A 14,054-nucleotide genomic window follows, 5' to 3' on the forward strand; every position below is an offset into this window, starting at 1 on the left:
CTCCACCTTGTTTTATCTGGCCCAGCACTTTGTTTCTACCCAGCAGCAGCACCAAGCTCTCACTTAACAGTTAAGGAGTAGTTACATTTATACAGTCCTAAAATTACATTTGGCCTTTTGAAGGTAATTGTGAGGCTGATATGGTCCCCGGTGAAAATGAGTTTGACACCCTTGCTCTAACCAACTGAGCTACCCAGCCAGGGTTTATTCCTATTTTTTAAATCAAATGGTTTTTATGTATGACTAAAACACCCTCTAAAAAAATCAACCATCATGTCTACTCTAGACCAGGAATGGGTGTTTCTGGTTAGATTAATGCTTCCTGTGCCGAATCTTAATTCTAAAAGTTGCTTTTCTGGATGCTTTTCTCTTCACCATGCTGGTTTCATACCAGTATTTTGTGGACTCCTGAATACATGTCTGTCAAAAATTAAAAGAAGTCTCCCAATGGGAACCAGGAAGAAAAGGTCATACTCACCTCGGGTTCTGAAAAAGAAAGGGTGATAATTGCTTTCATTTTTAATGGAAGGAAAAGGAACAATCTTTACAAAGTAATCCGTCTCAAACTTCATATTCAGGAAAGGTTGAGATTCCATTCCCTAAACGGGAACAAAAACACAGGTGACATCATGGAGAAATTACCCACCCCTCCACCTACCAGAGAGAGCTTCATTCTCCCCTGACAATCACCCAGCCACAGTTCCAGAGCTGGGGGGTGTGTCTTGGGGAAGGAGGAAATCAGGTCTATTTTTTGGACCAAGGTTAGATATGGATACCTCAATGAAATGAAGATCAACAATGCTGTCTGTTTTTGGCAAGGAAGACAGAACTTGTAAACACTGAACTTCAAAGATGGTAGGAAGGAGCCCACATACAAGCCAAAGAGCACAAAGCACCTTCCAGGATGGCTGTTCCAGCACGTAACCCAAGGTGTGTTTACCACTGAGAGGTGCGGGAGGATTTCTCAGGGAGTATGGAGCAGGCTGGCAGTGTTGCCGGCCATTCTTGTCCACCTTGGCAGGTGGGGCAGACCTCAAAGCCCCCCCTTCTCCAGTTTCACAGACTGTGAATAGACCATTCAGGCCCCTGAAACAATGCGTGTCTTCAGGAGCACATTCCCTACGTGTGACTTACAGTCCTTTTGAAGCTACTGTTGAGCTGCTTTGGGTCCTTCAGAATCAGTTGCTGGCACTGTCGTCCCTCTGACTTCAGCTCCTCCAGTATTACCCGAAATCCTTTCAGGAATTCGATGCCTAAGCAAAACAGAATGCTTTTACTAAAAGTTGGACCCAAAGAGGACCACACCAAGACACATTATAATTAAAATGCCAAAGGTTAAAGATAAAGAGAGAATCTTAGAAGCAGCAAGAGAAAAGCCCTGATTTACCTACAAAGGAGTTCCCATAAGACTGTCAGCTGATTTCTCAAAACAAACTTTGCAGGCAAAAGGGACTGGCAAGAAGTTTTCAAAGTGATGAAAAGAAAGGACCTACAACCAAGATTATTCTATCCAGCAAAGTTATCATTTAGCACTGAAGAGCAGATAAAGTGCTTCCCAGACAAGGTAAAGCTAAAGGAATTCATTGCTAAGCCATTATTTACATTAAATATTAAAGAGACTTATTTAAGAAAAAGAAGGAGATCAAGACTACGAACAGTAAAATGGCAACAAATTGACAACTGTCAACAACCAAACCTAAAAATCAAAAACAAAGTAAGCAAACAACTAAAAATGAGAACAGAATCATAGATATGGAGATCATTTGGAGGGTTACCAGCTGGGAGGGGGAAGGGAGAGAATGGGGGAAAAGGTACAGGGAGTAAGAAGTACAAATGGTAGGTACAAAATAGACAAGGGGAGGTTAAAAACAGTATAGGAAATGGACAAGCCAAAGAACTTATATGCAGGACCCACGGACATGAACTAAGTGTGGGGGGATCATGGAGGAAAGGGGGGTACCAGGCAGAGGGAGAAAAATGGGGAAAAATTGGGACAACTGTAATAGCAGAATCAACAAAATGTATATATATTTTAAGTGTGGACCTAATTACTATACTTTTGAACACACTTTCCTTCCTCCAACATTATTATCCTCTCTACCTACATGGCACAGTTAAAGGAAGTATTATTCTGGCCAGAATATCTGCGTTTATGGAAAGGAAAAACATATATCCCGCATTCCTCTGGTACAGGCCAGGTGATTTTCTCTGTCACACCATTACTAATCAATTAAGCTCTAATCCAGCCAGCCATTGCACATATGCCCATTGCCTCTGTGATATCAGGCTTCAAATATTTAGACTCAAGTCACAAATGAACATAAAAAGTCTATTGTGGAATGCATAATTTCTAGGTCATTAAAAACAGGGTGTATCTAACTGATAATTCCCCATGCTGACTAGGGACTCTCCCCAAATCACTGTTTCCACTTTCAGTTTTAGTCCTATCTTTGCTGGTATGTGTCAGTGAGCAATGTACAAAATTCCCAACAAAGTGTGTGTCTGCACCCAAGGGGTTACTAGGCTTGAGATTAAATAGTTGAGAAGAATGCCTATGTGATTTACAAAGCGGCTCTTGCTCTAATCATGCCTGAAAGGCAGACACCCAAGAGCTGCCCAGTGTGTGCTCTTCACACAGCACTCAGAGGCCCCGAGACACCCACAGTGCTGCTGAAAGGCACAGGCCCAGCCTCCTGCCACCTGAGCTTCCCCTGCTGCACGTTGGACTAGATGCTTTCAAAAGGATTAAGCTCTGATGTCCACAAGAGCCAGTACTGGAGCTCTGTATCCCACGGAGACCGGAGTGGTCTGAGTGCAGCTGGAGATCCCCCAAGCCGGCCTCAATTGGCACGATATCAATTTCGCATTCTTTCTGAACACTAGACAAGGAGACATTTTCAACCCTTCCCCTCCCTGGGCCAAAGTAATTACACAGGATGCAATTAACCAGGTGGGAAAATTATGGATGGCAAAGGCCAGGGAAATCTCTTTCTCTTTTGAGTAGATTCTCCAATCCTATAACTGTTTGATGAAGAACACATATTTTATGGTGGGCAGGGCAAAGGAGCTACAAGTAGAGCCTCCTGTTTCAGGGGGTCTGAGTTGAGAGTGTGTAGGTAGAGACTCTGTCGTATTTCAAACACAAAGCTTCCTATGGGGGTGACCAGCTGACCAACAGCTTGAGAACTGAACATGCTGACAAGATCCGGCAACTATTTAAGTAGGTCTCACAAGAACTTGCCTTTTGAGATTCTGCCTCTCACCCCCACCCCCAATTTTCAAAACAAATTCTTACTATTTATATTAATATTTTCATGTAATGCCCCCAGAACTACTGTTTTAACAAAAGCCAGGTGATTAGTATGATTAAAGACCCATATCTCACAATTACATAAAAATTCATCAGCTGGGGTGGCAGTGGGTGGTTTTAGTCCTTATTTTTAAAAGACCTTCCTGAAAACCCACTACACCAAGTCTGGCAGTGGGTGGGAGAGGCAGCAAATGTAAATCTTAAACCACAGTAACACCTTTATCACAATACTGTTAGCACCTTGTAGTTATATAATGTGCAGCAATGCTATAGGGTAGCTTCCCATAAAGGAACGTATTTACCCTTGCCCATCACTGAAGTCATCGAATCCTCCTAACAATCACAGAAAGAAGGTATTATTACCCCCATTTTATTCATGAGGAAACTGAGGTGTAGACACTAAATGACTTGCCCAGGGTCACATAGGAATGAAATGGCAGAGGTGAGATTTAAACCCAGAATGCTCTTAACCCATATGCTTTTCTGGCTCCCAAGGAGCTTCCTGGACAGAACTTCACAGAAACTGATAGAACCTGTCCAGCCACCTCCCCCACGCCCGCCAAATCATCGTGCAGGTAAAGCACAACCTTCTGCCTCACAGTTCCACAAGTTGGCTCACTGCCCCAGCTAACATCTCTTACTCGGAGCCTGCAATTCATCAGGTCAACCCTAGGCATTTAGCCTTACATGGACCAACCACTTCCCTTTTATCCACAGAGAACGTTTGCATCTTTAAATGTTAAGATAATGTTATTTTTGGAAGCTCATTGGATTCAGACCCAGCAGTATTTACATGAATAAGTGAGTCAGGCCCACGGGTCTGACTCATCCTCCCTCTCTCTGCACTCACCTCTCCTGCAATCTGGTTCTTCTGAGATTTATCACATTCAGATTTCAAATTCTGACTTTATTTCACTTTTCCCTTGGCCAGATTTTTTTTTATCCTATGGCAATGCCAAAGGACCAGGTTCTGATGATAATAACAATAGCCACGGTTTTTTAAGAGCTCCCTCTAAAAATGTGCCTTGTTTGTCTCTAACTCTTACAACAAACCAAGAGGCAGTCATCTGCACTTTACAGATGGGGAAGCTGGGGCTCAGTGAGATCTGAAGATCTCTTGTGATCCGAAGATCTCTTGTGATCCGGGTTCAAACTCAGGCCCATTTGAAGAAACGGGCCTGTCCCATGTCCCACACAACTATCCCGTCCTTTCCTGTGTATCATCAACTCATTAAAGAACACAAGTAGACATGGCCCTAACCTGAATCTGGCCAAATAATGTGGATTTGCTTTTTTCAGTTTCTTTGTTTCAGTTTGTTTTTTTTTTCAGACCACACTATTTAATAAAAATTCAATTAGTTGCCAACATTTAAAAACTGTTTATTTCATGGTTTCTCATGAAAACTGGATTTTCCTGAAAACTCACAAAATGTGCCAGTGCTGGTCTTGCACATCTCTGTGTGGCTAGAAACCATTAATGCTGAATGCCAAGCCCTTCACGTCTTGGATGGGCCACCCATCCTCCCACTACGGCTGAGACACAGAGGCCAAGCAAGCCTGTGACATTTATCACTCACACACTAGTATTTTTCAAGCCCACATCTTTCTCACTAACAGCCAAGGGAACAAAAGATGAGCCACAGGTCACAGCATCAAGCCGTGAGCATGCCCAGCATGTGTATGCATAAAAGTAGGAAGCATGTCTGTGCCCAGACCAACCAAAGCTACTCTCACATCAAGACCTTCCTGGCTCCTGGAGGCCCTCAGGTCTGGGATCCTTGCACTGGGCACTACCCACCTAGGCCAACACAGTGGATTCCATTTTGACCACTTACCAAGGGCCCCTGGGGACCAAAGAATGGTGACTGCCACTTGGTCGTGGCAAGCATACTGACTGATGGTGATGTTCTGGGCATCAGCAATCACATGCTTCCCCATTGGATTCAAGTATGTGGTACAGTCTAGAGAGTTGGGAGAACAAGAACAGTCACATTAGAAACTGTAGTTTTTAATAGAATGACAAGACATTTTTTAAAATTTGTATCTTTATGATAAAAAAACAGAAAGTTCAAAGAAGTTTTTATTTACAAGTTCATCTTCTCCAATTACATACAGCATGTCTGCAGATAACCAAATCCACTCTGTGTGCCTCAAAAGCCCAAATATGACATCAGAGGCTGACAGTTTGGGAGATTCTCAAAGGTTGCAGTGGGATGTATTTTTCGTACCACCAGCACCACCACCCACCCCGAGTTAAGTTCCAGGACAGTGTTAGAAGGATCCTACATGGGCTGGGTTGTGTGTGTATGTGGCATGGACTTTTTTACTATTAGGACATTTTACCCAAATCAATAATTATTTACCTACCTCAATCAGTTTGCAGTGTAACAAAGTGAGGTAAAACAAAACAATGGCTAAATAACCTGGGTTTACTTGTTTTCATAAGAAACCTAGAGGGCAAGGTACATGGGGAAAAGGAAATAAAATGAGGATGTAAACTCAGGGGAGAGTAAAGGCTGTGAAACAATCCAATTAGTAGCTACAAAAGATACTGACTGACTTAGTGATAAGCAAAGCACCTTCAAATGTTAACTAGCATCAACAAAGGTAAAACTTTTGCTCCCACACATGTCATCAAAGACACCCACAACACCCACTAAAATCACAGTCCACACTGCTGAAAAAATGAAACCCCCGATTCTTTTATTTTTCTGTGGACATGCTTCACTGCCACCTGTCAATGCAGCCATGACAATGAGAGCAGCTGCGCCACCTGGTTTTACTAAATATACCTTCAAAGGCTGCAAGATCCTAAAGAGCTGCCAGAAGCCTCCAGCCAGACTCGGGCTGGGATTTCTGAGAATGGCCATTTGTGCAGGGAGAACCACCAGCCATCCCTGGCAGACAGCAATTCATGATCCTTCCTGCTCCATCTTCGTTTCCTTCTCAATGATTAAACTTGAAAATTCTTTTGTATCTTCTGTAAAAGGTCTTCCATTCCATCAACCCACCTGTTATCCCTCTGAAATCAGGGTGTTTTCCTTCGAGGGGAAGCATTCAGAGGTATTTTCCACAAACTGTGTCACACATCTGCCATTTTTATGACTAAAATGTTCATTGGATATTGAAAAATTAAAAGAGAATACTGGAAAAATATGAAAGTCACTCAGAACCTCTCACCACATAGAAGTAACTGCTAATATCTAATGGATAGCCTTTCAAGCCTTTTAACGTGCACACAATACTCCTCCTTTTAAAATTTCTTATTAAAGTACAACACATGTGCACTAAAATGGACCCCTTTTTTAAATGTTTTATTTATTTACTTTCAGAGAGAGGGGAAGGGAGAAAGAGAGGGAGAGAAACATCAATGTATGGTTGCTTCTCATGCACCCCCGACTGGGGACCTGGCCCACAACCCAGGCATGTGCCCTGTCTGGGAATCGAACTGGAAACCTTTCCATTTCAATTCACTGAGCCACATCAGCCAGGGCACACCCTTCTGTTTTAAAACTTGATCCCCCGCACTACTTTGTATCCTGCTATCTTGCCTTCCAAATTAGGTGTACTCCTAGCTGCTTCAAAAACAGCCCTCAACATTATAATATTACTTATTCTGAAAAGATGTTAATAATAAAACTGAAGTCTCCTCTGATGAAAATTCACTCTCAATGCAGGGCTCTTACCATCCTCAGCACAGACCCTATTACTCAAATGAGTTCTGAATCAGAAGAGCTCAGTCTGCAAAATTCCTGGCTGAGCCCAGTTTCCCAATATGAAAAAGGACAAGACCCCATCACGCTTGTAAAGTTCAAACATTTTCATTTATTGAGGTCTACAGTGAAAGAGAAATCTTTGTCTTCAGCTTTAGGAAAAGATGTATGAACAAGAGGAAATCATGGGGTCTTTTTCTTTGTTCATTCCTAATGCCAAAATTAGTATTCTCTGGCTTTCTGTAAATAAAATTATGCAAATAAAAAGTCTAAGAATTAAGAAAATGTATTACAACCTACTCAGGCATTACCCCCTCAGAGGCTGAAGAAGAAACAAGAAATGCAATGTGAAAGGAGGCAAAGAGACCTGTGAAATTTGGTTTTAATTTAATAGCAAGATATTTTCTTTCTTTGTAGCATTAAATGGCAAAGGAATAAAAAATAACAAGTTTTGTAGTTTAATACTTTTGGTGAAAACTTGGTAATTGGTTCTTAGTTATTTCAAACAGAATTAGTAACCAGTCAACTAAGCAATAACAGGAACTTCCTTGTGGAAAGGAGAGAAATACCTTTCTTGATGGAAAACAATGGATGTACTTTACACAGATTGTATCCAATTATTAGCAAATCTAACATTTTGAATTTTAGTTACAAAAAATTGTGCCCAAAAGGACATTTTGCCAAAATTCAACTCAATTTAGATGTCTCAGGAATCATTATGAGTTGTGAATTAAATTCTAAATAAATGCTGAAGAATTAGAAAGAAAATAATGAGTAAGAGATAGGCACTGGCACATGGGACAAATATCCAGTCCCATGAAGAAAACAATAAAATGCTTTTTACAGGTATAGATCCTCTTTCACAAATCACCGTATTAAATCAGAGATGCAAAAACTTGTTTGCAGGTGAACAGAAAATAGGAACTCTTGAATGTAATACAAGATCTGCCAGGACCAAGAACATATACTAGAAATTAACTTTCTAAATCAAAGGTCTCTTACACATGTCTCTACTTAGCTGAATTATGTATCATGGACTTGCAAATCCTTCATTAGAATCACAGCATTTACCAAAAACATGCACACACCACTAACATGCAATGACTGTTTCATATGTAAGTCCTCATTGATTAACTTAAAGTATCCACATCAGCCACTGCAGGCATTAATTTGACATATATAATTGTATCTTAAAATTGTTAGATTGTATATGCCATGTGGAAAACCCTGCTTTAGTTGTGATCATTCCAGAGGCCTCCCGTGACCTACACCTCTTACTTATTACATGAACTCATAACCATCTCCAAGAGATAAATCAAATGTCAGGGATCACTAAATATGAGTCAGCCTCCTTCTTGTCATTTTCACTTTTAAGTTATGGCTCATAAGGCTAAAATGCTCACAGTTCTATATAATTACTTTCTTGGGGATGAAAGCCCATGAGGGGGTTGTGTATGCTTAATCAGAAAAAGCACCCCAACTTGCTCTCAGAAAACAAGTCAGCCAGGAAGCCCTGAGAGAAGGGGTCAAAAAGGTGCTTGTATTTCAACTCTAGTTTGAATAACTTCTAATATTAATAGATATTAAGATTACCTGTTTAAACCTCAAAATGCTGAGGAATGACTTAGATTGGTTCTGCTTACTTTTATACTTTACATGCATTAAACTATGACACTCATATGCAAGAAAAAAAAGATGCTGAGGAAGAAATTAATCTTTGTTTTACAATGAGAAAACTGAGACTTGGAGAACTCAAATCACCTGCCACAGTTCACAGCTGGTAAGTGGGGAACTACGTTTGGAACCCAGGCCTGATTCAGAAACAGCCAACCAAAGGCCCCTGGGCTGGTCAGGAACCCAGATTCACTTGGCCCACTCTGTGTTTCTGACAATTTTTAAATAAATGCCAATATTAAAAAAAATGTTCATACAAGAAAATGCAAATCTCCTACTCTTCTTGGAAATCATTTCTAGTAATACTTGGGGGGATTCCTCAAGGCCACAAGCAGCTGGAACGGAGGAGCCAGTGCTGCTTTGCGACCAAACATGCCCATCCAGGATGCCACAGTCCCACCATGCCCTGCATCCTGCACTTGAGTAGCTTCATGCCTGTGTTGCCTGCTGGGTCCCACAGACAGCTGTGTTTGTTCTTAAGAACATGACCATGTCCTGAGGAAATCAGGGGAGGTCTCCATACACAACTTCTCTAACCACTACAGAGGACACTTGACCTGTCCCAAATTCTCGAGTGGCTTAGTTCAGACTGAGCCACTTTAGCTCTGCTGACAAATCTAAGCAGGTTCAGAAATTCCTTAACCCCAGGACCCACAGCATCCTTGATTAAGCACAACCGTATAAGCTCAAAGGGCTTCACTCTTTGGAGGTCAAGGCAGTTACTTACTGTCATATCTGAAGGTGATATTGTGCAGCCCGCTGTTTCTGCTAGCTGGCCCCACTCCCTGTGGGAAAACAGGAAAACATGATGAGGAGTGAAGCCAATTTGCTTTTCCGGCACAGATCTTCATGGAGTCAAAACGCGCACGACTGCAGAAACCCAGGGTCATGCCAGTCACTGAGCAGCACTTCACTCTTTCCATCCACGCCGTCCCCTCTGGCTGCCAGACTCCCTGCAGCCCAGGAGATTCCTAACTGTCCGGCCATGGGGATCATGAGCACTCACTTCCCCTAAGACAACAGGAGCAGACTGTTCTGTATTTGGGGCTTAAATAATGATTCATTAACAGTAAAATTGGGAGAGAGATGAGTTGCCAGCTGGAGCCCTACCAGTTGGATCTGCTTTGAGCACTGATTGGTTATAAAATTTGTTAACCAGGCACTCTCATCCAAAAGCTCTATTAAGTCACAACAGATAGGCAATTCCTCAAGTCTAAGGAAACAGGTTTCTCATTCCAAGACCAGGAATGAGTGTGGGAACAAGCTGTTACTTTTAATGAGAAAATTCTTCACTGCATCCATACATTTGCTTGGAATATATAGGGTGGGTCATAAAAGAAAAAAAGACTTTAAAAGGTCTAACTCTTAACTCTTGGTGATGTGGCTGTTAGCCATCTGCACTCTTAACAGCAGGGATAACAACTCCACCAGACTTCCCACTTTAATTACAGCATCCGCAGAGGGAGCCCCGGAATCCTCCTGTTAGCCCCGCCTTTTCCTAACCCACCACTTATCCATTATGGGAAAGAGTAGCTACAGATCTACCGACTCTGACTTAACTGTTTCTATAGTTATCTGAAAGTGCACTATTCAGCATTAATTGCAGATTCTCCAAAATATGTTAATTCTGAAATGCTAAATGATGGGAAAATATTCTAGCCACACAGCTGAAGTTTCCACTCAACAAGGGGGATGTTGGGGAAACCATATGCTGACAGCCTGGTATTTAATGGGCAATTGTTACACCGAGACAAAAAGTGCAGAACGCTTCTGATGGAGCCCAGGGTCTCAGACCACAGCCCCAGCACATCCATATGCTGCAGGCATGCTCACACTGCTTACCCTGAAGCCAGGCACGCCTACTGAAACTGTATCCCTGAGCTCAGATAAACGTGGACCTTGGGAAAGCACAGATGTGCAGAAAGGGACAGATGGAGACACACACACACCATTCTAATTAAAGTGAGGAGTGAACAGCAACAAAATCTAAGTCAGCATGGCATACCAGCCCAAGAACTCCTGGGCTGGTCACCCTCCTTCTCCAGCTTTCCTTCTTCCATCCTCCCTTCCCCCACATTTATACAAGATTCCAGAATTTCTCACCTGAACTGAAAAACTTTGGAAAGTGTTGTTACCTTATTAAAAGCCTAAACTCTGCCATAACTGCTTACAGACCAGGCCAGTCTGTGCAACTACAGGACACTCAACTTCCAGATGGCCAAGACCAGAGCAACTGGACCAACCAGGAGGCCAGAGACAATACAATCCCCACACCCAAACCATACCCTCCCCCTCCCTTACAAATCCCCAGGACACAAATTCACCCACCATCCATTAGGAGCCAGGTATAGTGGTGAGCAAAGCAGCCACTGTCCCTGCCCTGAGGAGCAAAGTAACTAGATATGTGGATCACACAAAGGGCACACAGACAAATCCCAAATCATATCCAGCCCTCCAAGAAGTCTCAATGTAGACGTCATACAAGATATATGTAGAGGGGGGAGAGCCAGCCATAAATAAGCATACAGCATATGAAATGCCACAGACAGCACCTCAGGAAGGATGAACCAAGGGTAAGGATGACCCACATCAGATGCTTCAAAGAGGGAAGGATAACTGAGTTAGAATGGACAGGAAAAGGAACATCATGGGAGGGAAACAAAAATGCAATCTAGAGGCCAAGGTAAGTATCTCAATCTTTTTATCCTCCAGCTGGATACCAATGGCAAACCACTTGATCCAGTAGGTCCAGGTCTCCTCCCCTGAGTTTTTTTAAAAGACAGTTTGCATGACTTCCCTGTGGGAAGGATGTACGGCGTATCTTGTGAAGCCATGAAAAAGAAGCACTTTTCAAAAGGGAAATGCATTCCATTTAACAGCATGCTCCATGATACATAGGACCCTGGTGACCAATCACCTTACTTGTAGGACTTTGTCAGCTTTTCCTCTTTTTTTCCTGTCCTCCCTATATTTCTATTGCAACATGTTTTTAACAGAAAATTATTAGGCACTTGCAATGAGCAATGTAGCATGGAAAGGAGCCCAAGACAGTGAGATGTTCTATATCACTTGTATATACAACAACCTAAATCCCTCCAAATAAGGTCTGTGATGTGTGTGGAGCTGTTCCAAATGAACTGGCCTCAAAGGATGGTGAGGCTTGCATGCAGTGTCCTTCTCTACTCACTGAGCATTCCATCTAGGCCCTGATGGGCTGGGCACTTAGCCCTGAACTAGACCTGGATCCTGACCTCAAGAGACTGGCTACTAATGTGCAAATCTGCTCTCATTCCTTTGCTCCAAGCCCACAACAAGCTCCCTGACCTTCCTAAACCATTCCTGATGTGGCAACTCCTTTCTACCCTCTTCCAAACCCTTCTGGGTACTGCACTTCCGTGCAGCACGCTCTTGAGCTCTTTCATATTCCCGGGAAGCCCTTCCTATCACCCTAATCCTGCTCCCCCATGTGCTTCCCACCCTACTCCAGCCCCTATCACATTGTATTGCTGATACATCAGTCTGCGCATATACTCATTTGATGCAAGCATGGTAATTTCACTGGCACAGCATGCCTGCCAATGTAGATATAAAATGGTAATTCTGATTCCACAGAAAATCAGATACCAAAAGACCCTGTGACCATCCAAACCTGCATGGAGCTTGGAAGCAAAAAATATCATTGCAGGCACCAGCTCTTGCATGCACTCTGAAGACCTTTCACTCTTGGAAGTCACAGAAGGCATGGCTTCTCAGTACATGCATCAGCCAGGTGGTTCATTGGGTGGTCCTCAGCTCACTCCTGAATAATACTTCCACTACTCCAGAGCCCCCAGGAGGCTGAGCTATGGTGTCCAGGCTAGCCCACAGAGCACTATTCTTTTCTTTACACTGTGCACTGCACAGAATAACAGAACCCCCAAACATGCTCACATCATAATCCCAAGAACCTATCAATGTTTTCTTTACAAAAAAATGTAGATGTTATTCATTTTAAGCATCTTGAGATGATATTATTCTGGATTACACAGGTCAGCTCAAGGTAATCACAAAGGTCCTTACAAAAGGGAGACAGGAAAAGCAGAGTCTGAAGGAGATATGATCATGGAAGCAGGTATGATAATGGAAGCAGAAGGCAGAGAGAAGGAGAAACAGAGAGACACTGATTTAAAGATGCGGTGCTATTGGTTTTGAAGGTGGAGGAAGAAGAGGCTAATTAGCCTACAAATTCAGGCAGCCTCTAGAGGCTGAAAAAGGGGGAAAAAAAGAAAAGGGGATTCTCCCCTCCAGTCTCCAGAAGGATCCAAACCTGCCAACACCTTGATTTCAGTCCCATAACACTCATTTTGGAATTCTGACTTCAAAAACTTTTCAGAGAAAGCCCCAACCAGTGTGGATCAGTTGGTTGGGCATCATTCCACAAAACCAAAGGCTGCCATTTTGATTCTTGGTTGGGAAGCACACCTGCCTTGTGGGTTCTGTCCCAGTTGGGGTGTGTATGAGAGGCAACCAATTGATGTTTCTCTCCATCTCTTTTCCCCTACCTTCCCCTCTCTAAAAATAAATAAAATCCTTTTAAAAACTTTAACATAATAAAGTTGTGCTGTTTAAGTCACTAAATTTGTGGTAATTTATTACAACAGCAATTGAAAGCTAATACACACATGTAACCAGCTGCAGTATGGATGAAACGGATTTTTTCCCCACTCAGACAGTGCTTTCTCCCCCATACTCCCTCCAAGGAGAGAGAAGGACAATCATCGATGGCCAATGGCAGTCACCGAAGCAACACCAAAAGCCAACTTCACGCTCAGGAGAGAAAACTCCTTCTCCTCCTCATGGTTTCAGGTGCACTACACGTTCAGAGGAGCTTCTCTAGTGACACACTATAGAAATGATCCCTGAAAGTACAGTTTGATGAAATGGATATTGATGTCACACACACCATGGGCTGTCATTGTTCCCCTCCTACACACACCCACAGCAAACTGATAACTTATCAGTGCACTCCCTCCCACACTGGCTACAGGCAGACGTGCAACACTTGTCTCTCTGACCTGCTGCTTGAGATTTTGCCACCCCAGATACAGGTTTCTGCGAGCCAGCCTGGGGCTTGTCTGTAATATGAGTGGTTAATGGAATGGGCTTTGGGAGTTGCATAGATGTATGTTCAAACCTGTGCAACTTTGCAGCTGTGTGACCTTGGGCAAGCTTCTAAACCTTCCTGAGCCTCATTTCCCTGAGCTGCATATAAAGTGTGGATAAAACTTCCTGGACTGGGCTGGTGTGGGGGCTACGTGAAATTACTCATACACAGTGCTCTGCACAGCATCTGACACAATACTGAAATGGTTATTTCA

The 14,054-nt window shown here is 42.8% G+C and overlaps 1 protein-coding gene and 1 non-coding gene across 4 annotated transcripts in view; both read right to left on the reverse strand.

Moving 5' to 3' along the window:
- The window catches only part of IL17RD (interleukin 17 receptor D), a 63,036-nt gene that overhangs the window by 13,763 nt on the left and 35,219 nt on the right, over positions 1-14,054 (reverse strand). For all 3 annotated transcript variants that reach the window (XM_045832457.1, XM_045832456.1, XM_045832458.1), the window contains 4 exons: positions 9,425-9,482; positions 5,146-5,271; positions 1,135-1,253; positions 479-599 (listed from right to left, as the gene is read on the reverse strand). In XM_045832457.1, the coding sequence (XP_045688413.1) occupies positions 479-599; positions 1,135-1,253; positions 5,146-5,271; positions 9,425-9,482 (424 nt within the window). The remainder of the gene's footprint in view (positions 1-478; positions 600-1,134; positions 1,254-5,145; positions 5,272-9,424; positions 9,483-14,054) is intronic.
- LOC123814607 lies at positions 13,397-13,611 on the reverse strand. Its single transcript, XR_006784943.1, has one exon. It is a non-coding gene; the product is annotated as a small nucleolar RNA U3 (small nucleolar RNA).

Source organism: Phyllostomus hastatus, unplaced genomic scaffold, assembly GCF_019186645.2.
Source record: "Phyllostomus hastatus isolate PE091 unplaced genomic scaffold, TTU_PhHast_1.1 phas_contig_16, whole genome shotgun sequence".
In the NCBI taxonomy this organism is placed as follows: Eukaryota; Metazoa; Chordata; class Mammalia; order Chiroptera; family Phyllostomidae; genus Phyllostomus; species Phyllostomus hastatus.